This window comes from Gigantopelta aegis, chromosome 6 (assembly GCF_016097555.1).
Source record: "Gigantopelta aegis isolate Gae_Host chromosome 6, Gae_host_genome, whole genome shotgun sequence".
Classification (NCBI taxonomy): domain Eukaryota; kingdom Metazoa; phylum Mollusca; class Gastropoda; order Neomphalida; family Peltospiridae; genus Gigantopelta; species Gigantopelta aegis.
The window spans coordinates 39,199,029-39,223,613 of record NC_054704.1 but is presented as its reverse complement, the minus strand read 5'-3'; the positions used below and the strand labels follow the sequence as shown (position 1 = coordinate 39,223,613).

At 37.4% G+C, this 24,585-nt stretch overlaps 1 protein-coding gene across 1 annotated transcript in view; it reads right to left on the bottom strand.

The window, feature by feature from the left end:
* The window catches only part of LOC121374536 (receptor-type tyrosine-protein phosphatase T-like), a 43,154-nt gene that overhangs the window by 3,317 nt on the left and 15,252 nt on the right, over positions 1-24,585 (bottom strand). The window contains exons 4-21 of the mRNA XM_041501640.1: positions 23,694-23,843; positions 22,991-23,137; positions 22,330-22,470; positions 17,984-18,124; positions 17,207-17,350; positions 13,331-13,424; positions 12,138-12,495; positions 10,153-10,240; positions 8,673-8,749; positions 7,082-7,118; positions 6,701-6,798; positions 6,187-6,312; positions 5,443-5,588; positions 4,338-4,473; positions 3,415-3,561; positions 1,233-1,266; positions 873-928; positions 389-505 (exon numbers count right to left, since the gene is read on the bottom strand). Coding sequence (XP_041357574.1) covers positions 389-505; positions 873-928; positions 1,233-1,266; positions 3,415-3,561; positions 4,338-4,473; positions 5,443-5,588; positions 6,187-6,312; positions 6,701-6,798; positions 7,082-7,118; positions 8,673-8,749; positions 10,153-10,240; positions 12,138-12,495; positions 13,331-13,424; positions 17,207-17,350; positions 17,984-18,124; positions 22,330-22,470; positions 22,991-23,137; positions 23,694-23,843 — 2,237 coding nt within the window. The remainder of the gene's footprint in view (positions 1-388; positions 506-872; positions 929-1,232; positions 1,267-3,414; positions 3,562-4,337; positions 4,474-5,442; positions 5,589-6,186; positions 6,313-6,700; positions 6,799-7,081; positions 7,119-8,672; positions 8,750-10,152; positions 10,241-12,137; positions 12,496-13,330; positions 13,425-17,206; positions 17,351-17,983; positions 18,125-22,329; positions 22,471-22,990; positions 23,138-23,693; positions 23,844-24,585) is intronic.

The window sequence follows — 24,585 nt, the reverse complement described above, 5'->3', positions numbered from 1 at the left end:
TTAGGAATCGTGCATTTGCTAAAACAAATTATGTTTATCCATACACAGACATACATATACCCACCAAGGAGCGCCCAGAACACACACACACACACACACACACACACACACACTATCACTCACTCACTCACACACACACGTACACGTACACTCTCTCTCTCACACACACACACACACACACACACACACACACACGCACGCAAACACACACTTGCATGCGCAAACACACCCTCTGTGCAATATATAGACTTGCAACACATAATTATCGTGATTTCATAAAATAAAAACCATATTGCTTGTAAATTTGATATGTGTCATCTTTTACTTGTTGGGCCTGTCACCTTTTACATCATCGAGCTTCTTTTATTTTTCTTCAGGTTTTACTCACCTCATTGCTCAAAGTAACGATGGTGTAAGAATCGCTTTCTGAAACAAGTTTCCACAAAGTTTCCTCTTTTCCCTCACTATCTGGTACTATCAGGTATCCATCTCTTAATAGTCTGGACTGAAACATAATATGACAGTAAAAATTAAATTCTGTCAGCACTATTTATTTTTAATAATGGTAATGTGGTGTTGTGGTTGCTCAGCTGGTCGAGAAATACAGACTGTATAGCGCTTTCCACTATCTAGACATTACGAACGATACTTAATAATGTATAAATTTAGTTGTGTAGCGAAATTACAATTTAATATATAATTTATATATTTTGTTTCAATAATTACAATTTGAATGTATAATAATGATAATAATAATAATAATAATAATAATAATACAGTTAAGACTAAACAATATACCACAGACAATTGCACAAAGTAAGACGTCATTGCTTGGTCATTGTTAGTGATAACAAATCGATGAAAATACTTACCGGTGGGCACATTGCCACTTCATCATCGATCCAGACTTTATATTTGTCAGCATCATCTGCCAAGGAAATAAAAGTTCGATATGTTCTCTCATTGTCTGTCTGACTATCCCTCTCTCTTTGTGTATTTTGTCTATCGATATCTGTATTTTTGTGTTCTCTGTCTCGGTCTCTGTCTCACTCTGTTTGTCTCCCTGTCTCCCTGTTTCTTTCTGTGTCTCTCTCTGTATCTCTGTCTCTGTCTCTGTCTCTCTGTCTCTCTCTCTCTCTCTCTCTCTCTCTCTCTCTCTCTCTCTCTCTCTCTCTCTCTCTCTCTCTCTCTCTCTCTCGCTACATCTATTTCTCTCTCCCCCACAAACTCACCTTCATATGCAGTATCGTTCAATGCTTCAATGTCCTGAAACACAATTTTAAATATATATTGTTATATGTGTCGATATGTTGTTTTATAAAACTTAAAAACTTCATAATCTAAAATTTGAATAAAGTCAATGAATGTTGAAAGCAGGTATTTTTCAGGAATAAATATTGTAACGGCAATTTCTGTACTCCATTTGAAGCCCATCACATCCCACGTGAGCCGATCCATAGTACGTGCTCAACGCCATTGAGTCAAAAGTGGTTTTGCACGTGCAACTGGTCAAGTCACTTCAACAGCACACGTGTTTTCATCGTTACTTGCTTACAGTAGTCTGACACAACGAAAACCCGTCGGGCGTTGGGTTGCAGTCGACGGGCAATTTATGATCTACGGACAGGAGTACAACAAACGGGCACGACAACTGATCGCCCCCGACCGGGTAGACCACATGTGACGTCATAGGTGGATAACCGTCATATTGTGTCACCACACCTCCGCAACCGTTTTATGACAACTATAGCAACCAGTAATGAACTTTGCAGACGTCACCTGTCCGCAAAAACGATCCGAAATCGACTGCGAACCGCTCACCTCCACGCACGGCGCCCATATGTTGGACCCATTTTGACCCAATTTCATCGACGTGAACGTCAACTGTGGGCACAAGGCCACTTGCAATAGACTCAGAGGGAAGGGAATAGAGTCGAGTTTAGCGATAAATCAAGATTCACACTGCGATTTGCCGATGGCAGGCAGAGGGGTTTGGAGACGGCGTGGTGAACGTCATGTTCAGTGTTGTGTCAGTGAAGTTGACAGATTCGGAGGCGGAAATGTAATGGTTTGGGGTGTTTTCTGTGAAAATTGACATTCGCAATTTCTTGTCAACCGTGTCAACCTCAACGCTGTTGCATACCGCGACCAGGTGCTGGCCCAGGAACGTGTGCCCTTCATGGCAGCTCATGGTCCAGGCCTGATCGTTCAGCATGACAACGCCAGACCCCACACGGCCATTTTGACAAGGGGTTACCCGAAGAACGCGGGCATCAATGTCATGGATTGGCCTTCAAAGTCGCCCAACCGTAATCCCATCGAGCACGTCTGGGATGTGCTGGGAAGACGCCTGCGGACTCTCAGGAACCCTCCACAGACTTTGCAGGAACTTGGTGCCTCATTAGTGTAACAACTGCGCCGTATCCCTAAATCAGTCTTTACACGCATCGGACAGTCAATGAGGAGGCGTTGCATTGCAGTCGTGGGTACACATGGAGGGCATACGCGCTACTGAACCTGTGCTTTGATCAGACAATCCTGCTTGTGAATTACCATTTTGACTGTGGTTTTGACAAATGTTGTGGGCGCATAAAACAGATTGTGTGTGTGTGTGTGTGTGTGTGTGTGTGTGTGTGTAAACACGGGCGGGATTTGGTTCAGTCAGTTGAGTGTTCGCTTGTTGTGCTTGCGTCGCAGGATCGAATCGCCTTGGTGGATCCATTCAATTGATTTGTCGTTTTTTTCGTTCCAACCAATGCATCACAACTGGGCACAGGCCATGGTGTGTGTTTTCCTATCAGTGGGAAAACGCATATAAAAGATCCCTTGCTGAAATTAGGAAAATAATAGCGGGGTTCCTCTGGTATATCAAATGCCGTGGTGTGTGCTATCCTTTCTGTGGGGAAAGTACATATAAAAAGATCCCTTGCTTCATTAGGAAAGATGTAGCGGATTTTCTCTAATGACTACGAATCAGGATTACCAGATGTATGGAATCCAATAGCCGGTGATTAATTAATCAATGTGGTGTCGTTAAACAAAACAAACTTATTCATTGTGAACGTAAATATATAACAGTATAACGTATCGGAATTTAATTTGGTTTAGTAATCGTAGTACGTAGTAAACCAAGGTAATTTTACACATCATAAATGCATTAAATGAAGACATGTTCGAACCTATAATGTACAACTTTATTTGTGTACATAAATATGTGTATTATAATAAATGACTGCCTTATTGTATTTCCGTTTACTCATTCTGAAATGTGTAAAAAAAAAAAATATGCATTATAATAAATGACTGAGGTTTAGCGTTTACTCATACTAACATGTATCACAAATAAATTCAAATGGCATGATGGATATGTGCTATAACATAACTTCCCAGTGGGTTTTACTAAGATAGATTTACCTGTGCTAGCTGTTCTACTGTTTTCTTCCCCATGAGCAAAGCTTCCTTCTGCTTTGGATATTGGTTTTCGAAATCGTGATAGCCTAGGCTGGTGTCACCAAACTTCTCAACTTCAATTAGGGCAACGAAAATTGTTTCGTACTGCTCCTGTATAACATATTGATACAATATAATACTGTTGACCTTCAGTACATTGCATTTATAACACATCACGAACCACAGAAATGTCATGTTGTTTCCCTTGCACCGTCTGATACTATGTCCCGTATTATTATTATTATTATTAGTAGTAGTAGTAGTAGTAGTAGTAGTAGTAGTAGTAGTAGTAGTAGGAGCAGCAGCAGTAGTAGTAGTAGTAGTAGTAGTAGTAGTAGGAGCAGCAGCAGCAGTAGTAGTAGTAGTAGTAGTAATAGTAGTAGTAGTAGTAGTAGGAGCAGCAGCAGCAGTAGTAGTAGTAGTAATAGTAGTAGTATATTGTTGTCGTTTATGTGGTTGTTGTTGCTCTTCTTGTTAGTTTTATTATTTGTTTATTGCATAGCACTTCCGATGTCTACATTTATGTAATTAGCAGTGTGGATTTCAAAATTATATGTGTTAACTATCGTTTTTTATTTTAATTCATTTTATTTACTACAACCAATATCACTACTATTACTACTACTATTACTTCTACTACTACTACTACTACTACTATTACTACTACTACTACTACTACTACTATTACTACTACTAAACTAATACAGCAACAGCTACTATTACTACTACTACTACTATTACTACTGCTGCTTCTGTTCTTCCAAATGTCACTACTACTTCTACCACTACTATTGTTGTTGTTGCGTTTACTGCTGCTGCTACTGATGCCGTGTTTGTACAACTCTGGTGCTGTAAACATACCAACTTAAACACACAGTGTATCTTACCTTGGTCTGTACTAGACCTTTACGCTGATCTCTCATTTTTGTCATGACATTCAGGACATCAACACGTCCTGTAGCCTCCATCTCGTCCATTAGGATATCTAGAGCAATGTAAGTTCCCGTTCGACCAATTCCAGCGCTGAAATGGGCATGAATGTTGTTTAAAACTATACGTTCAGAACCGTTTTGATGGAGGATCCCAAATGGAGCTATTCTTATCAGACGTTGAGTTGTATGCATGTATGTATGTTTGCATAAATATGTGTATGTGTGTATGTATGTATGTATGTATGTATGTATGTATGTATATATGTATGTATGTATTGATGTATGAATATCTATATATTGTATGTATGTCTGTTACATACATAGATATTAACGCACTGGCGCAGGGGATAATTAAATCCTTTCTGGCATCACAAATTGTCCCATGCCGTTGCTGGGACTCAAACCTTAGGCACCGAATCGTCCGCAAATTCCAGACTAACCACGATGCTCTCTGCGCTACTGAGGCATCCATAAAAAGGATGCTCTTTAACTCAACCACATACATGGGGCCTACAGTCTACGCGGTCGATCCCGCTTACGTACATGAAACAGTGGGCAGACCTGGCACTGGCTAGTATGTATTGATGTTTGAATATCTATACATTGTATGTATGTCGAGGTTGACTGTTACATACATAGATATTAACGCATGGCGCAGGGGATAATTAAATCCTTTCTGGCCTCACATGTAATTGGCATATGGCGTGCTGTATTACGTAATGCAAAAATTCAAGTTGTAATGGCTTTTTTTTGTAAATGTTAAATGTTAAATGCTAATAATACGTAATGCCATCTATCCAGACATTATTACGCAGTATGATGGAATGGACGCAGGAAAAGCACACATCTATTCCGAGTTGAACCAATGAACATAAATAGCAAATAAATATAGTAGCGTCAGTGGAAACAGTATTCAATTGTTCGCGTAGATTAAATTATTTACAACCTGCTAGAATAGATTTTAAATGGCATAATGCAAAGATGATATCATTTAATGTTCTTATAATAGTATAATCTACAGCAAATGTCAAATGTCAAAGTAATAGAGTTTTAATACAACCTGCAGTGTACAAGAACCGGACCAGGAAGTGTAGGTTTTGTTTTGCGAACTCTCCACATAAACTCTATGAAGTCGTGGACGTTTGGAACTCCGTGATCAGGCCACGCAATGAAGTGGAGCTGTTGAAATGTCTTGGATTTTCCAGACTAGAAATGCGTGTTAAGTAGGTTTGGATCAGACCAGTTGGTTAGAGAGCACATTAACTATCTTATATACGGTACACAGATTTCATATTAAGGTTTGACACTATAGATTTCAGTGAACAATAATAACAACAACAACAACAACCAAACAATTGCAAAAACAAACAAACCAGATGTAGTTTGTGAAGGTTATATCAAGCTGTGACACCAGGTTTTAAAATACCAAAGAACAGTAATAGTGTGTGATTGTTCAAACATGTTGTCATAAGCAAACTCGACATGACTGACTAAAGTTAATAGAATACCCTAAAACCAAGGATATCTCATACCACAATATATATTAGATTATATGGGCTATTCTAGAATCCGTGTAAAGTTCCCCGAGTCTGTGGTATCTATAACTAATCCAGTTTTAATTAATGTTTTGCCACATTGTGTATTATATATCAACACATATTAATAAATAAGTAATCAGAAACGTGGATTCCTACACATAAGATAAAACAAAATCCAACAGCAACATAACTTACTATTGCATTGCATTGCATTGCATTGCATTGCATTGTATTGCATTGTATTGTAACATCAGTTGTCTACTTACCTCTTTATGTGAGACAGATAATTTTCTATAAACAACATCAACTCTTTCTTGTTTTTCGTCGACAACAATTGAAAATGGGCCAATCGTCATCATTTCTGTATCTGACCAGTATGGTTGACACTTCTCCTGCAATATTTAAGAACATAGCATAGAATATAATAAAGTAGGTTAGAGTAGATTAGAGTAGAGTAGAGTAGAGTAGAGTAGAGTAGAGTAGAGTAGAACAGAACAGAACAGAACAGAACAAATACATTGGCTATTGGGTGTAAAACTATGATAAATGCAAAAAATAAGTGATAAACTATTTAAGAGCAGTGAATTTATTAATATTTCGTAAAATTAATGGCAAATGCAATCATGTTATGACAAAAACATACTGAACATACACAACCAACAATATACGTACACGTATCATGACCAAACCCGATTTCGAGAGCCCTATAAAACTAGAGTTTTTACATATAACTACTTACATCAATGCACCTGTTATCTTTAAAACTATTGATTTAAGTACCTTTAAATCTTCGACAAGGTTGGTCAACATAATGATATTCCCACAGTCCTTCTCCCATATCATTCGCCAAAAGTCGGATAAAGTATTTTTGTTTGGAGCTGAAATATTACAAAGAAATAAATATTGAAATACAGAATAACAAGACGTTACGCTATGATGAGTCGTAATGGGTGTATTGAAAATGGTGGTTGAATATCTATTTGTGTATGTATACAGAATGACAGACTTTATGAGGCTTTAGAGAATATAACCTCGAGAAAATATGTGTTTTGATGAAAGCATGTTAAATAGATATTATGACTACCTGTTAATGTTGTTCTTAAGTACCATACAAGCAAGTTATACAATTAATCTGTACATAAGTATATTAAAATTGAATACCTTGAGCTGCGATGAAATGCTGTTTTTCTGAATAAGACTGGGAAGAAAAAAAAAAACATACGAAAATTACACTATATAAAATCAACGCATGTCATTGGTTTTACACATCGTCCTTTGTAATAAAGTCACACATTTTTAAGAATCTATTACGAAATAAAGTTTCAATTTTATAACGTTTATACGTTCACTTTCGAGAATCGTGATATTTTTAATCTAGTATTTCGAACCCTTTTTCTATGGCGAAGGATTATCAGGTGGATGTGTCCAAAAAGTCTGACATGGCTGCCCTATATGAGAGTGAGTACGAGCAACCTGTATGCTAGCAGAGGGTTTCTTTATTTACTGTCTAACTATACTAAATGATTCAGTACTGTTACCACGTGTAACGATAACAAATAGATGTAAGCAAAATGCACTGGGGTGTTGTCAAATGTACATTGATTTCCTTTCCAATATGATGATATTGTGGACCATGAAAGGAATAACTAGCGTTAACCAAATGCAGACAATACTACAGTCGGTTAAACTGGTATTCATGGCAGCATGAGCATTTTCAGAATATATCTAAAATCTAACTTCCTGGTATGAATGACACAAATAATGAACACTATATGTGTAATCCCCAGGACAACGGCAATGTCAGGGTTAGGGAGCCCTAAATCACATCAAATGCATAAACATATATCATGTATTTAATGTAGAAAATATAATCACTGATATGGAGAAATTTAACTGTGTAAAACAAAAACAAAAGAGGCAAAATAAGCAAAACTAGAGAATTTGTTTTCTGAAAGGTATGATAATGAGATCTTAATGAGAAATTAAGAACAGGGCTGTTTATTTTCAAACAAACTGATAATTAACAAAACAAACAAGAGTTCCGGTGAGGTACATGATACGCCCGTCAGGAGTTTGATGGGAAACCATAGATATTAATGAATTTGTTACGTATATGATTCAATTTTAATTATGTGACATTTTTGCAATGGAATAGATGCATAGTTTGTTTTGGACCAACTACTGATGATACTGTATCTATTGGGGACGGTGCTGTCTGATTAATGAAGTTATTATTCCTTATTGAACATTTTGTTTAGCTTGGGTACTTTTGTGACACATTTATATTGGAAGAGAAAGTTTATGTATTGAATATTACCAACACAGTGACCTAGTAATTGTATGTGATACACCACCATCCCAAGGTGTTCCTACATGCGAGTTTTGATGGTCCTTTATGCATATGTATGCAAGATATCATCCTGACATGGATTTACTATTTTCTGCAGTAGACCGTGAAAAGTAGGTTACAGTGACCTAGAAATAGTACGCGAGAAATCGCCATCACAAGTCGTTCCTACATGTGAGGTTTGATGGTCCTGTATGAATATGTATGCACTATATGATCCGGACAAGAAGAAGTTAACTGACAGACGAACGGACAACGCCATAACATAATACGACCCATCATAGACAGGCATATAAAAACCAACAAAAAAACCTACAAAAAACCCCAACAAAAACAATGTTGAATTATATCTATTTGCACTTATTTCAATGATGTACTAAATACTAATTTCACTAAACAACTCACATCCAGGTAGCTGGCGTTGATATAATCAGAATGAGGCACTTCTGGCAACATTGTTAAAACCACGCGATTCTGGTCATCTATAAAACAATATATAGATAGTTAGTATAATAATATACGAGCAATTCCACAGTGATTAAAGGCGCTCAATCACAATCGCATAGGACGGCCAAGCGTTCTCGTTACACGAGCTTGGCAAATCGTTTTGATATTGCCGTTATTCGGGGGTTGCCCATCACGTGACTACAAAAATAATACGTCACACCTCTTCGCTCCAAATAGCCGTTATTGTTTTCCTGAATTATGGACCGTTGACATAATTCAATTATTTTTCCAAAATATCAGTAATTAGTGGGTTACGGTATTTATGTAGATGGTTAAATAAAATACTTTTAGCGACAAATCAAATGCATATATTTTAAGATAATACTTTGTTATGTCATTAATTAGGTCAACCATCCGTGACAGAGCGCCTTTAACGTTACATGTTCACACATTTTTGTTTTTAATTTCAAATACCTGTATTTTAATCAGTTTTGTGTCAATGCATTTCTTGCTGTCAGATGCATATTAAAAGACCATAGGTTAATTAAAGCTACAGTATAAACAAAGTGTGGTTTGTTTAACAACACCACTAGAGTACATTTGATAATTTTGACATATAGTCTTAAAGAGGAAACCCGCTACATGTTCCCATTAGTAGCAAGGGATATTTTATATGCACTATCCCATAGACAGGATAGCACATACCACGGCCTTTGATATACTGGAGCGAGAAATAGCCAAATGGGTCCACTGACGGGGATCGATCCAGCTACCGTACAAATTCACGAGACTAAGTGACGTTAGAAAAATTACTTTTTGTAACGTATGTTACGGTATTTTAAACGACCATAAAAATGTACTTATGATAGTGTGTAAATGTATTATGTTACTTTAAGTAGCTGGTAGTAATCTAATATTTAACTAGCAACAGTACATATTTGGATGAGGTAGTAAAAGCTTAGTTAAAAATGTAACTTTCGTCATCGCGGAATTGTCCCGGAAATATTCTAGATCATAAAATATACCAAGGCAATATTTGTTGATACGTAAATTTCCCAAGACACAAACGTATGTTCATAAAGTAACGACAGCGACAGCCAAATCCAGAATACATTGAAGGCTATGAAACAGAAAGATACAGTGGACGAAACTGTTACAACATTATGTTCAGCCATAGCTTTGGATATTTAAAAGAAACCTATTTATACACTTATTATGAACTTCATTTTTCTTTTTCTCAAACATCAGGTTTATAAATGTGAAGTAACAACCTTGACTTTGCCCTCAGGGCATACAAGTAGGTCTTTAAAACAAAAAAATAAAAAATAATGTAAAGGTTATACGTCAGTCGCCAAAACAGGAAATATACTTTGTTTGCTCGCTGTATGTCATATTGGACATCAAAACAAAATAATGATTAAGAAGCAAACTCAGATACACGGATAATAGCCCCGGAATCGATTCTTCCCTCTGTTTCCCGGAAGCTGGGATTCAGTATACGGAAAGTTGAATCCACTTGGCAGTTTCTGCAAATAAATCAATATAAATAAATAATACATAATGTAAATAACCTGGATATATATACAGTCGAACCTGGTCTAACGGTCACCTGTACATAGCGGTCACCTGCCTATAACGGCCACTATAAATCCCACCAATGCATTTCCTTCCTTATTTGACCTGTACATAACGGTCACCTGTCCATAACGGCCAGCGGTCACTATTTTTCACCCAAAATCACAGGTTGAACCTGCTATAACGGTCACAAGATGTCTTTACTTTTTCAATCATCTTAAAAATTATAAATTAAATGTGTTTATATGGCCATGTCTGTAGCTTTGGGTTTATTTTCTGTCAAAGTAAAGTTCCATTGTAATTCTCTGATCGTAACTGAAAAAACAAACGGGCACTCAATAACTTCCGTGACACGCAGTTACTGGTGGTGTAATTCGATTGGTTCTCAGCATCCTCACTGAATAGTAGACGACTTCCCATTGGCTGTACATAATGTAATCTGTATGTATGGTCACTTTATTGAGTCAAAAAAATTAAGTGTTTCCTTGTTTCTAGCCAGACATGATTGGTAAATAAACATGAATAGCTGAAGGCGGCGGTCATTGCAGATGTCCCGTGTTCGGATTTTTAAAGCGACTCCTGGTCTTATTAGCGGTGACATGAAACAAACAAATGAGTCAAACATGCCACATGGGTAATAACTTTAAATTACATAAAATATCTTCTGCAAGTCAATGTTAGCGTTTCCGAAATATATTAACGAATACATTTGTATGCAAAATGCCACCGAAAAATAGTACTGCTTTAACGTTAGAACAGAGAATCGACGTTGTTAACAAATCTGAGAAAGGCAATTTAAGTGCGCGAAAGATCGCCGATCATTTTGGTGTAGGACGTTTTCAGATTAAGTCTATTTTAAAAAGGAAAGTTGATGTTCTGGCCGATTTTGACAATAATGTTTCAGCCAAAAGAAAAAGGCAGAAGAAAGCAAAAGGCAATGATGACATAAACAAGCTAGTGTGGGAATGGTTTAAAAATGCGACATTTTTTTTTATGACAGTTGTGATATTCTTTAATATATGGCTTCTAATTTTGAACTTGTATATAAGGGTCACCTCTCTATAACGGCCACTTTTGTCAGGTCCCTTGGGTGGCCGTTATATACAGGTTTGACTGTATATATATATATATATAGCGTGTTTTCTTTAACGACACAACTAGAACACACTGATTTATTAATCGCCGGATATTGGATGTTTAATAATTCTGATATATAATCTTACAGGACACCTGCTACATTTTCCTATTAGCAGTAAGGGATCGGTTATATGCATTCTTTCACAGACAGGAGAGTAAACACCAAGGTGTTTGGTATAGTAGTCGTGGAGTACTGGTTAGTATGAGTCCACAAAGTAGTCGATTATACGGCCAGTGCACCTCATGCTCAGGTGAGAGCTCTACAAACTGAGCAAGACCACACCCGTAATCTGGCTAACCCGTTAAGTCGGTGTGTCAACGTAAGACATTTTATAACTGTTTTAGTTCAAATTGCATGACATCTTTGATGGAATGAGAAGTAAATAAAATAGTATACTATCTGCCATATAATAATGCTGTGGTAAATGTGAATGGCATAATGCTAGTTTATGACTATATAACATGAAATGTTCCGTAGGCGGTATTAAATGCACATATACTTCATATGATGAAAAGCATCTACCGAGATGCTAATGTGTTAAGGATATCATGCGATATCGATGAAGATAAAATAAGTAAAGTGTATCTGACCAAATTTTCAAACAGTCGCACCCTAAGCCAAAGTATGGTGAATCCGGAATGACATTGTGTTGATGTTAATGCTCCAGTATAAGCTATGGGTAATTTTTGTTTTAAAATATGTATTTATACCTTGTATTCCGTTTCAAAACCTCCAGGTTGGTTTCGAATCTTCTCCAAAACTTGAGGGAGATCACTAACCACAAAACCACCCTGTGGAGGGCTGAAGTGAGATATGTTACAGTATTCTGTTCCCGATGTGTCATTAAGGTTGTCTTCTTGTTCATCCACCTCTTCCAGTGTCGAATCAAGGTTCACTTGAGTAGAACATTCGTCAGCTGGTTTCGTTTCTGCGAGTTCTTCAGTTCCATTAGACACTTGTAGATTTGGAAAAGCAATATTGACGTACTCATTTCTAGAATTACAATTGACTTTCGAATCCTTTGATGTGTCAGTTCCCTTGGTCTCACAATTAAGTATTCGGCGTTTTCTGAAATATGTTTTTTCTTATTGTTACACATTTGATATAACTTTCAAATAAGTTGGTTTCTAATTTTTTGATATACCGTGAGGTACATACGTGAATATAATACATTACAATACTAGCATTCAATTCAAATGTTTATTACAAAAAGAATCATAAGGCAATAGCCATAGTTCAGTGTGCTTAAGCTGATGACAGAAATATTCCTGACTGTTTTGCAATATTAAATCATTTGCAAGGTATACATGCTACAGCTACATGTAAGTGGCTATATATGCAACGATTGACTACATCCTTTTTCCAGCAAAATAAGCGTTGTTTTGCAATATCAATAATTCCAATTTGACTTCATATGAATGTTTGTTTTTTATGAGCAGACTGTGAACATATTGGTTAAGATATGTCAGTAATACTCCCTCATAATGAAGAACATGGTCTGCTCATGGTGTTTGTAATTGTTATTTATCAATATTTTAAGCCCCCCCCCCCCCTCCCCACACACACATACTAACAAAATAATAATAAAATATATATTTAGTGGGATAAACTAATCAAGAAAATTTAATTTTAAACACCATGTGCAAACAGCATTCTTCACTCTGGGTCAGTATTCCTATTTTATTTATAAACAAATATATATATATATATATATATATATATATATATATATATATATATATATATATATATGTTGACCAATGGTGAGGGTTTTTGGTACAAATTTCTCACGAAAGGAGGACATACTTGCGATTTCCAAAATATTCTTCCTTTCTTTTAATGTCAAACAAAATTGTAATTATTGACAAAAACACTGAACAGTATGAATCAAACATCGGCTTACCTAATTAGAACAACGGCTACTAGGGCTATCACTATAGCCACAATCACCACGCCTACCACAATTCCCACAACGACACCAGTCGATGAATCGATACCTTTTAATATATAAAAAGATCAAGTTGTTTATTATTTATCGTGTGGTAAAAATTCGATACATGTTTCAAATAGGAAGTTGAGAAATTGTTAACAAATAAAAGAACTAAGAAGACCGAGTTATGTCAACTCTGTACTAAAATACATTTAAAGCGACAGTCCCTAATTTGTAAACACTAAGGCGAATTTATGACTATTAAATCCGTTTAAAATCATAATGGAAATCCGACAATGCTTAGATTATGTTTCCTAGATTATTATGTTACGTATATCCGACGTGTTTCTGATTATTCTGGTGTTTCCAATACTAAGAAATGCATTTTCGTTGTACCTTTCGGACGTAACAATTATGGAGACGAACTCTAGTCAACTTTTACACACTTATCGTTCGCCCATCGTTTTAGATGAAGTCACAGACTTGACATCTGTACTCATGACGGACACCACCAATGGAGTAGGATATGCTCATCTTTTGTGGAGACCAGTTATAACGGTGATTCATGAGTGCATGTCATCACAGCTGAGCTCTGTCCGTTGCTGGTGCTGGTTTAGTATGGGTAAGGGAACACTTTTAACATGCCCATATCCAGGAAGAGCCAGGAACGCCCATTCCGCGCTTAACCTCTGACTTCGCCAGTGACTAAGTCTGGAACAGGATGGTGGTAACATCGAGTTGAGTGGAATTTGGAACAAATTTAGTAAAATTGAGGATGATATGTCTGGTTAAAATCAGAGTACAAACAAAACATTTTAAGTGCTCGTCCAAAATTTGAAGGTGATTTGAGCAATGTAGACAGACTGCCAAAAACAAAGCTTATCAGACTTTTTATATTAAACAACGTTTTGGAATGACGGCCGAAAACGTTTTAAATCCAAAACGTCTAGGGTGACTTGATGACTTCAATGCCTACCAAGTTTGGGATGATTTCCATCATCTCGGAGTGCATTAGACCGGCGACTGCGTTGAGCTTCCCGTAGACGGCGTTAACGACCCTGTGGATGGTATGAGTATCCACAGTTGTAAATAGGGGCCCTTGGCGGTAGACGTCGTTTCGGCGTAGAGCCAACAGCAACCCAGTCTCGCCAGCTGGTAGTCGCAACGTTTTGAAGTGTAAGTCACATCCGTCTGGTAGTTGACTTAGAAAACTAGTCTGACAGTCGCAGTCCTCTTTACGGCGATCCAAGAAGCATGCAATCGTCAGTAAAGGATCCCCAGCAGGGACTAACCTCCTATAGACGAGGTACTGGATAGAGACTTATAGAATCATCCACTATGTTTACCAAATGCCCATTCGACTCTGCATTGTGTGGAAATACGGCCCTGATAATGTTTTACGGTTTTGACTTTCAAATTATAAAAGTATTTCCCCGTTTCAAAGTCACTTATTTAGTTCACTCTATGCAGTTTTATCCATATATGTAACAAGTAGACTAACCAGACTGATTAAAACTACGGTGTGCAACTGTAATGCATGTATTTCATATTCGTAACGACTTCCACACTCTATCGTACACCTCTTTTGCAAACGCAGCTATCATGTGGAATTGTTTTTAGGTTTTAGCTTATACACATTTTGGTCACGTCTCACTGAATATCATGGCCGGAAGTCAAAGTGTAAGTTTTGTTTTTAAATATTATCGTAGCTTTTGTTTCATTTTACTTTTGTCTTTAAGCCCCAGTCACACATGGCTAAAGACCATTTTACGACCACTTGCGACCAAACAATCCCACAAATATCGGCAACCTTCTTGCGACCAATAGCAAAAACTTGACTGGTTGCCGATTGGTTGCTGGTGTTTGTCACAATGTGCCACGGTCGCCGACCAGTAGGCGATCAGTCGGCGATCAGTCTTCCATGGTCCCCAACAGACCGCAGACCAGTCTGCGATCAAAATACCCCCACCCACCCACTCCAAAAAAATAACTTTGTGACTAATCTGGGACCGGTCTGGGACCGGTCTGGGACTGATCGCCTACTGATTGGTAACTAATTCCCAACCTATGAAAAAGCTTTTGCGACCTTTTGGTGACCAATTTGGTTGCAAGAAGGTTTTTGGTGCAACACCTGTAAACTTCTTGCGACCAAAATGACGAAAACGTTATCGGCGATCAGTGAATTTAATTCAATTTAAGACCAATAAAGACTTTTTACGATCATCTGCATACAACTTGCGACAACCCGATGTTTTGTGGTCGCAAGTGGTCGTAAGAGGTCGCAAGCCTAGTGTCACTGGGGTTTTAGTTGCCGATCAGAAGGCGATCAGTCCCAGACAAGTCACAGACAGGTCCCAGATTTGGTTGCCGATATTTGTGGGGGGAGGAGGAGGGGAGGGAGGGGGGGGGGGTGGGTGGTCGCAAGTAAAATGGCCTTTAGCTATGTGTGACTGGGGCTTTACTTTTTTATATCAACAAATACCAATATAGGACAATGAATATTATATAAGATGTACAGTTATGAGTAGATCATGCTAAAACAATTAGTGTTATGGAAATGTGCACGTTCCATTCACATGTGTTCGCGAAAGTCATTAATACAGTCTTCATGACAGCTTCCAAAAGTTATGTAACCAGAATCATGCTTACATTTTGCGTAGGTTCATTTCCAATTAAATCCGTATTTACTAAAGCTACCTGTATATGCTGGGAATACTTCATTATGAATCTCTGGCTATGTTATGTATTACATAGAGAATAATATATGAGTGGCCGTTAGATACCATTTGTCTCACAACGAGTTGTTTTGAAATGTATCTGACGAGCGAAATCGAGTTTGATACGTCTTTAAACAACGAGTTGTGAGATAAATGATAGCTAACGGACACGAATGTATCATTCTATTTCTTACATATCCTCAAAAGCCAGGTGCTAAGCAAGCACATTTTAATATATTTTTGTCAGGTTAACTATATGTCACAATGTAATCAATTTCCATCGCGCTGTTTTTTATTTGTCGTATGACACTGGTGACCTGGTCATCACCTAGGAGCAGTCACTCGTATGTATTGACATTGTTAACACACGTACGCGTGTAAACAACTATGTGCTATAAAATATAACGCATGATGTTCTCACCAACGGGTGCGTAAGAAATCTATTACCATCACCACAATATTGACTCGTCCTGACACCATGAGCTTTAAAACGTCTCAAATCTAACAAATGCCAACAAAAAACCACGTTCATTCCTAAACTATGTTGGAATTTGTTTCTAACCTCACCAGAATCACAGTGCATCTGTGTCCCAGTAAGATCGTCTATCAACCTGAACAACCTCTGTGCATATACCTTATTAGGCATCAGCTGTGTTGTACTGTATAGTATTGTATATTACGTCGGATAACATGGTACAACAAAAACAGACTTGTTTTGCTTAGGATGTCAGCATCCCATTGACTCATTTTGAATTGAAGTTCTGCTATAGTAGTTTAAGAACAAAACACAGATATAGCAAACAATAATAAAGAAACAACAAAGTTCACTTACCCTTGATTATGAAATATGTACATTTTCTGTTTCGCATAGAATATATGTTTAAGATACCATAAACACCAGAACGACGCGAAACGTATTGGATTTACCTCAGGTGATAGACTAAACAAGACGTTGTATGTATGTAGTATTCAATTTAATGGGAGGAAAATATGGCCAACAGTTGTCGATCACTGTGTAGTAATTAGGGACAGTATCTCAGGTTCACAAAAAAATATAATTCCTTTAAATTTCAGTTTCAATCGTATCAGTTTCCATTAAAATAAATGCAGTGCAAGTGAGCTGTGTACTTACGAATGGTGCAAGCTGTTCCACTCCACCCTTCCTGGCAACCACCAGAGCATTGCCCTGCCTCCGGACCACACTGTTGGTCACCTTGACACTTTCGGTTTTGACATAATTTTTGGCAATCCGCTCCATAATTTCCAACGGCACATTCTACAATGAAATAATTAAGTTGAAAATAAGTTTTTGCATGGTGGGAATGCCGGCGGGAAGGATATAGTGTAGTTAAAATATGTATAGTCCTTCCGACATGGAACTCCTTTTTCATACTATAGGAATTACTACACATTACTTATTTCTGAGCCGACTGATTCCTAAATTGCACACAAACATAGTTTGTTTGTTTATTGTTGTTTGTTTTGTGTTGGTGTTTTTTGTTTGTTTTTGTTTGGGTTTTTTCCAAAACACTTTTACTCATATTCTTACGTCAAACACATGAAATTCTTTACAAAAAAACTACAGATTTGTACGAATATTTTCAGATTAGTAAAATGTTTTGCGATTACGAATAATTATTTTGAAGCTAATAAACACGGGCATTACGACGTCTTCTATCTCCGAATCCAAAATGATTGACAACAAGTGTGAAACAGATATCAGAAAACATGTTTCAAAAATAGTAAAAATTAATTTTAAAAAGGCAAAAATGTCTGTATAAATTCGATATGAATTTTGATGGTGTTATTAGAATAACTTCCAACTTTTAGCAATAAAAATGCACTTCATTGAATCTATTTATGACTAGATCATTTATTATTCTTAAGATGTGGAAATGCATATACATACGTTGTGTACAGGTTAAAGTTGTCCATCCAGGTTTACATCCCCCAACACACTCTCCAGATTGGAAATCACATGGTGAGTTGTCCTTGCAATTTCTCTTACCACAGGCTAAACTACAGTTAACTCCATATCGCCCATCACATACTGAAATAATTATAATATGGCATATAATAATTATTATCTGTTAGAAATTATAATTAGTATTACTGCGAAATGAGATGTTCTATACGTTAGGGAATATGAAGTGTGGACGACAAATAAGCAATATATATATATATATATATATATATATATATATCAATTCCGCCAGATACCGACGTTGGTTAGGACGTCATAATGCATATTTCATAACACAATGATTCTGATGTCAGAAGTGTCCCCAATGTCATTACAGTTTTTCGCCAAGGTTAGTGACATAGAAGTAAACACAGAAACTTGCACTATGCCAAATAAAATCCCATGGACGACAATGTTAATGTATGTGGTTAAAATATGCAATAGACCAACCACATTGACCCATGCATAACAATACTTCAACCCCTCTTTCAAAGTATTAACTAAATGAAGTGGACCATTTCATTGCTCGTTTTCCATATAACAAGACGTTTTTACAACATCCCTAGTTTGTCACACAATAATTGTAGTGCTTAGATTTACAGGTATCCCAGACATGTTTCAAGCAAAAGGCTACTTGACACAGTGGTATTATATGAAATAAAATTACATACATTTATTGCCCCAATGAAACAAAATGTTTTAACAAGAAAACTTTTACATTTATCACAAAGACCTTGTGATATCAACTGGTCTATCAAGCGTTCGGTGCACCTGGAACTTTGACCGAGCCCGATATTATTTGGTTTAGTATATTTAACATAGTAGCTCCAGCCCGGAGTGGGTTTAATGGCCCAGTGGGAATGTGGAAGATCCCTAACTCTAATACTTCCTCGCTAACCACTATCAATTAAATAAAAACTTTTTTTCTCTCCGTGAATATTACAATTCAGGGATTAATGTTGTTTTTTTAACTTGCGTAACGCAGTCATGTGGGCTAGTTAGACAATGTGTTGTTTAAATACGTTAATGGATTTAAAATGCGGGTATTCATGTTTATGTTCCTCAAATTATGATTCCGTCAAATGCTTTATGCAATGATTCATTATTCAAACACAAAAAGCTGTTCGCAGCATTGTAATGGACGGATGAAAGAATAAGCAAGCAATTATACTGAGCAAAACATTTCGAGTTTAAACGTATATCTTTATCTGTCAGAATATAGTGAGTTTCGATAAATTTGAATTGATTTATTAAAAATGTACACTATATACACGATACCCAGCCATCTGAAACACTTGTCAGTCCATGGATATTCATATGACGATGTTAATGGATAATATAAGTAAAAGCGGCTTTTGAGATACCAATGCCCGGAGTTATGTTTATATATACTCTTGGAAATAAATTGGTCCCAGACCTACCACAAAGTTTGAAATTCTTTGTAATTTGACAAATATAATGGCATAAACGGACTCCAGTATATTTTGTAACACGCCGCGCTTCCGTACGTGCAGTTCGTTCACTCTCACGTGACTATGCTTTTCACGATATTTAGTTGCTACAAGTCGGTATTTGATTTTACTGCGGCCACAAAGTAATACAAATAATTACTTAAAGTCGGGGTAGTGTTTCCAAACAAATTTGACGCCTAAAACACAATAAACATATGCTGCAAACTGGTGTGCCACAAACTGATGTTGCAAGACGTTTCGGCGTCCACCGAAACACAATTGTGAGTTTATGGAGACGTTACCAAGGCAAAGCGTTAAAGTCGACCACGTGTAACGACGCCAAGACAAGACCGATACATAGTCAATACACATTTACGTAATCAATTCCAAGTGGCAACGTTGACAGCACAGGCCATCCCAGGCATAAGGCGAATAAGTGCCAGGCTCCGTATTCATAAACGTACTTAAGTCAATGTATGCTACCTAAATACATACTTAAAGTACATAAATAAGTATCATACATTGACTTAAGTACGTTTATGAATACGGAGCCTGGACAGTACATAACCGATTACGTGAACGTGGCATTAGGGCAAGACGTCCTGCAAGGCGCCCAATATTGTTACAACGTCATTGTGACGGTACATGCTCTTAATTTCTTTTCGCCTGTGGCGATATTAATTGTTTTAGAAGGCCGTGTGTAGTTCCAAATGCACTTAGCCCAGGTGGGCAACTTGTTGCGTGATACCTTTGCGCGACGGTCGTCTAATACACACCCAGCGCAGCTGTGGAGGCCATGTGGCCAGTAGTTACGTAATATCCCCGGTAGTGCTGTTTATGGCCAGGGGATTGCTCGCGGAATGGCGACAGCCAGTCTGACGATCAGAGAAAAAAAATGCCGGCGTGGTGGTTGTTGAAAATCCACATGATACGTGAGGTACCGCCTTGTACCCCCAGGCGATATTCGCTGTCTCTGAGAATTTTGAATAAATAGCTAGGATTTTAGATATATCGAGGAGAAACATTTGGAGGTATCCAGGGGCACGGACGTCGTCCACTGAACGATCTATATTAGTTCAGACGGGACTTAGGTAAATATATATTTTCTGCTCTGTGTATAACCTTGATGTGATTGATGTGACTTTAAATATTTTAATACTGTATTATACCAATATTATTTAGACGGTGCTGCCGGTCATCTGACGCAGTATTCTGTAGGCTCACCGTTCTGATATATATATATATATATATATAAAGCTTAGCCAGTCATCATAAAGGACCTAGGTAAACTGTACGCTATTGTCTTTATTGTGATAGGTACCAGTATTAATTCTGTATTACAAGGTTATTGAATGAGTAGTTAGGGTTAATTAAAAATTAACCAGTTAGGAATAGTGTTGTAATTCCTTTATTAATTAAGTTCCCCTGGAAGCGTTTCTCCATTATCGCACGTGTGTGTGTTAGCGTTTCTCCATTATCGCACGTGTGTGTGTTAGCGTTTCTCAATTATCACACGTGTGAATGTTGTGTCACGGTGAAGTGATTAGCATATTGTGTAAACTAGACACCTAGAGATTAACTAATTAAGTGATCAGTTCTGGGTTGTTATTATTGTTGTTATTAATTAACTACTGCGGCAGTACATTTGTCAGCGTAGGTTAATACAGATTCCAAAGTGTATTGTGTTTTTGTTGTGTTTTCTAGTGAACTAAACGTGCTATAATAATATATACTTTATATAAGATCGTATCTCTGATCATACCTAGAGACGAGCCACAGCGGGTATAACTGCCTGTTATAGAGAGATCTAATAGATATACAGTTAGGAGAGATATTTGGATAATCGTGTTTTATTCAGTTACGGGTATTATAGAATCCCCGTGACAGTCATCATAATGCTAGGTTGGCGTGGAGCAGACAACACTTACACTGGACAAGACGTGAATGGGCATCATTACTCTTCACCGATGAATCAAAATTTGAGCAGCAAGGTGGAAGGGATAAGAGACTGCGCGTTTACCGGCGTCGGAATGAACGCTATTTCAACGCTTGCGTTTTACAGCGTAATCAGTTCGGTGGCGGAAACGTCCAGATCTGGGGAGGTATAAGTATGCATCAGCGGACCCTTTTAGTCATTATTCGTGGTAATCTCACTAGTTTGAGGTATAGAGATGAAATTCTAGCACCTCACGTTGTAGTTGTACCATTTGTTCGCAACAACGGTCCGGGTGTGACGCTACAGCATGACAACGCCCGCCCCCACATAGCAAGACTTGTGACCGACTTCCTACAACAGAACAATATCAATACACTTCCATGGCCTGCCTGCTCTCCGGATCGCAACCCGATAGAGCACGTATGGGATGAAATGGAACGTCGGCTACTACGTCTTCCTCAACCCCCAAGAACGCTGCAAGATTTGGAACAGAGATTACTCCAGATCTGGAATGGCACTCCTCAAGAGTTCCTGCAACGTTTGGTGATGTCAGTGAGACGTCGTTGCGTCGCTTGTATAGAAGTCAGGGGTGGACATACAAGATACTGAGTTCAGAAATCACTTTCACCGTTTTGAAGGTCACGTGGATATGCCATATGGGTGCAAATCACATCACAGTGTTTATAAATGACCAATAAATATTTACTGTAATCAATTTGCGTTTGTATTTATCAGTGTTAGATATATGCCTTGTGCAATACATGCACAGGAACTTTTTTCCGCGAGTATATTAAGAAACACTGGTGAATCACTAGGTCACATGGTTTATTATATTATTTGAACATGCCAGCAAGTACACTGACACATTTTCACTGAAATAAGTACCTAAGTTCGTATGTATATACCTGCACAGTCGACGCCCTTCCACCCAACTTCACAAACTGTTTCACATTTCCCATCCGTGTGATCACAGCGTGAATAGCCGTCACAGTGTCTATCTGCACATGACCGTGAGCATCTGGGTCCATATAACCCATTTCTACAAGCTGAAACAGATATATTGAAGACATTAGTATTGTCAAACAAATAATCACTAAATTACTAGAATAGTAACATCGAGTACATATGTTAAATTTATTAACAATCACGATAACGTCAACTGTCGAAATTGTTATATATCACTACTCCTGCATTTAATAAATATTAAAAAATAAAACCACTACTAGGGTATGGTACTAAATGGCGTCGTTGGGTGTTATAAAGTTGAATAATGATTATTTATCAATATATCTAGATATTCAAATGGTAATGTGACAGATACATCAACCTCTACTGAGGGGATTCGATTCACAGATTCTATATATGCGAGCCCAGTGCTCTACCAACTGATCTAATAGGGACGACTGCACTGGCTACTAGCAGACGTCACTACCAGTAGGAACACGCTATACCAATAGTATTACAATAATGAAATTATACTTTTTATATTAATATGCCAGATAAGATATAAAATGATTTATTTTATACAAATATGTACGTGACACCTAGCAATTGTTAAATGACTACCTTCTGAGCAACCTGACAGAATCCACCCTGGTAGACAACCTCCAATGCACGTTCCATCCTTTGTGTCGCATGATGAAGTTTTTAGACAATGGCGATCGGTGCACCTCAGTGCACAGCCAACACCATAAGCTACTCCTTTCTGACATTCTAAACAAACACAGCGGGAGATGTAGATGAAACCATTATTTGATTAAAATACATGCACTGAATTCAATGTGACCCTTGGATATCCATTATTTGACAAACTATGCTTTTAATTTGTGTGAGTATATAATGCTAAATTAATGTTACTTGTAAGTGGAAAAATAGTGCAAAACTCGAACAACTATAGATAACTAAAATGTTAACTACTATTTTGATCATGTATGCGTTAGTTTGGAGAAGCCGTTTACAATGGTATACACATATAGCAAGCTTTCTTACATTAGCAGATGTGTTGGGTTTTGTTTTCTTTGTGGCTTATTGTATATTAAATATCAACTGTTGCAACAGATATGAATAAAAATTATTCACCCATTAACTGAGATAGCAAAGGTCGAGTCCTGGTATAATCGCAGAGTACAAATCCACATAATGTGGTTGTGCATTTAAATATTCTTCTCAGATATTTAGATGATAAAACATAGATCCATGAAAATTATAATATTTACAATAAATCAGATCAATTTTATACATCAACATTTGGAGTCAATATGTGGTTTACCATCTATGCAGTCAGTTCCGCTCCAGCCTGCTCGACATTCACCAGAGCAAGATCCAGTCTGTAAATGACAAGGTGCAGGCGAGTCGGCACATTTCCGGTCACTGCACAGTTTGCTACAGTGGGTTCCATACGCAACGTTCTCCTCGCATGCTGGCGAAAACAATAGCATGGGTTAAACTGTCTTGAAAATGTCAAAAGTTAAAATAAATAAATAAATAAATAAAATAATAATGTGTTTTAAATATTTGCGTTTGCCCATTATTGATCTAAAAGTAAACAACTTAATAGTTACATAAAAATCTTAAAGTTTGATCAGTTTAAATTTAACTTAACCTCCACGTCTAGTCATGTTCGAATTAGTACAGGTATCTTGTGGCAATTGGTGGTTTCCTTGGACTTAATGCTGGTAGATACTGGGTTCGTATCCCGGTACCGACTACAACCCAGAGCGAGTTTAACGATTCAATGGGTAGGTGTAAGGCCAATACACCTATTTTTCTCTCAATAACCACTAAGAACTAAACGCTAATTCTCGCTCCTGGACACATTCCAGATGTTTGGTGTGTATGCCCAGGACAGCGTGCATGAACCTGTATTGGATATAATCACAACATTAGCTATAAATGAATGAATGAATCATAATGAATGGAATGTGAATCTCTGAAACCTCCGCTAACAGAGACACCTGTATTAAATTGTTTAAAATCTAGACGCAATACGTGACTTGCCGCATTTCTCACGAACGCGTGGTGACTAACGTGACAAGGGCGTGTATAACCACATAAAATGTGTTGAGCGTCGTTTAAACTATTTCCTGACTTATTGAGCTATACATCTCACCTTTATTGGTAAAATACATGACGAATGGAGAGAGGGAAGCTTGTGGAAATAG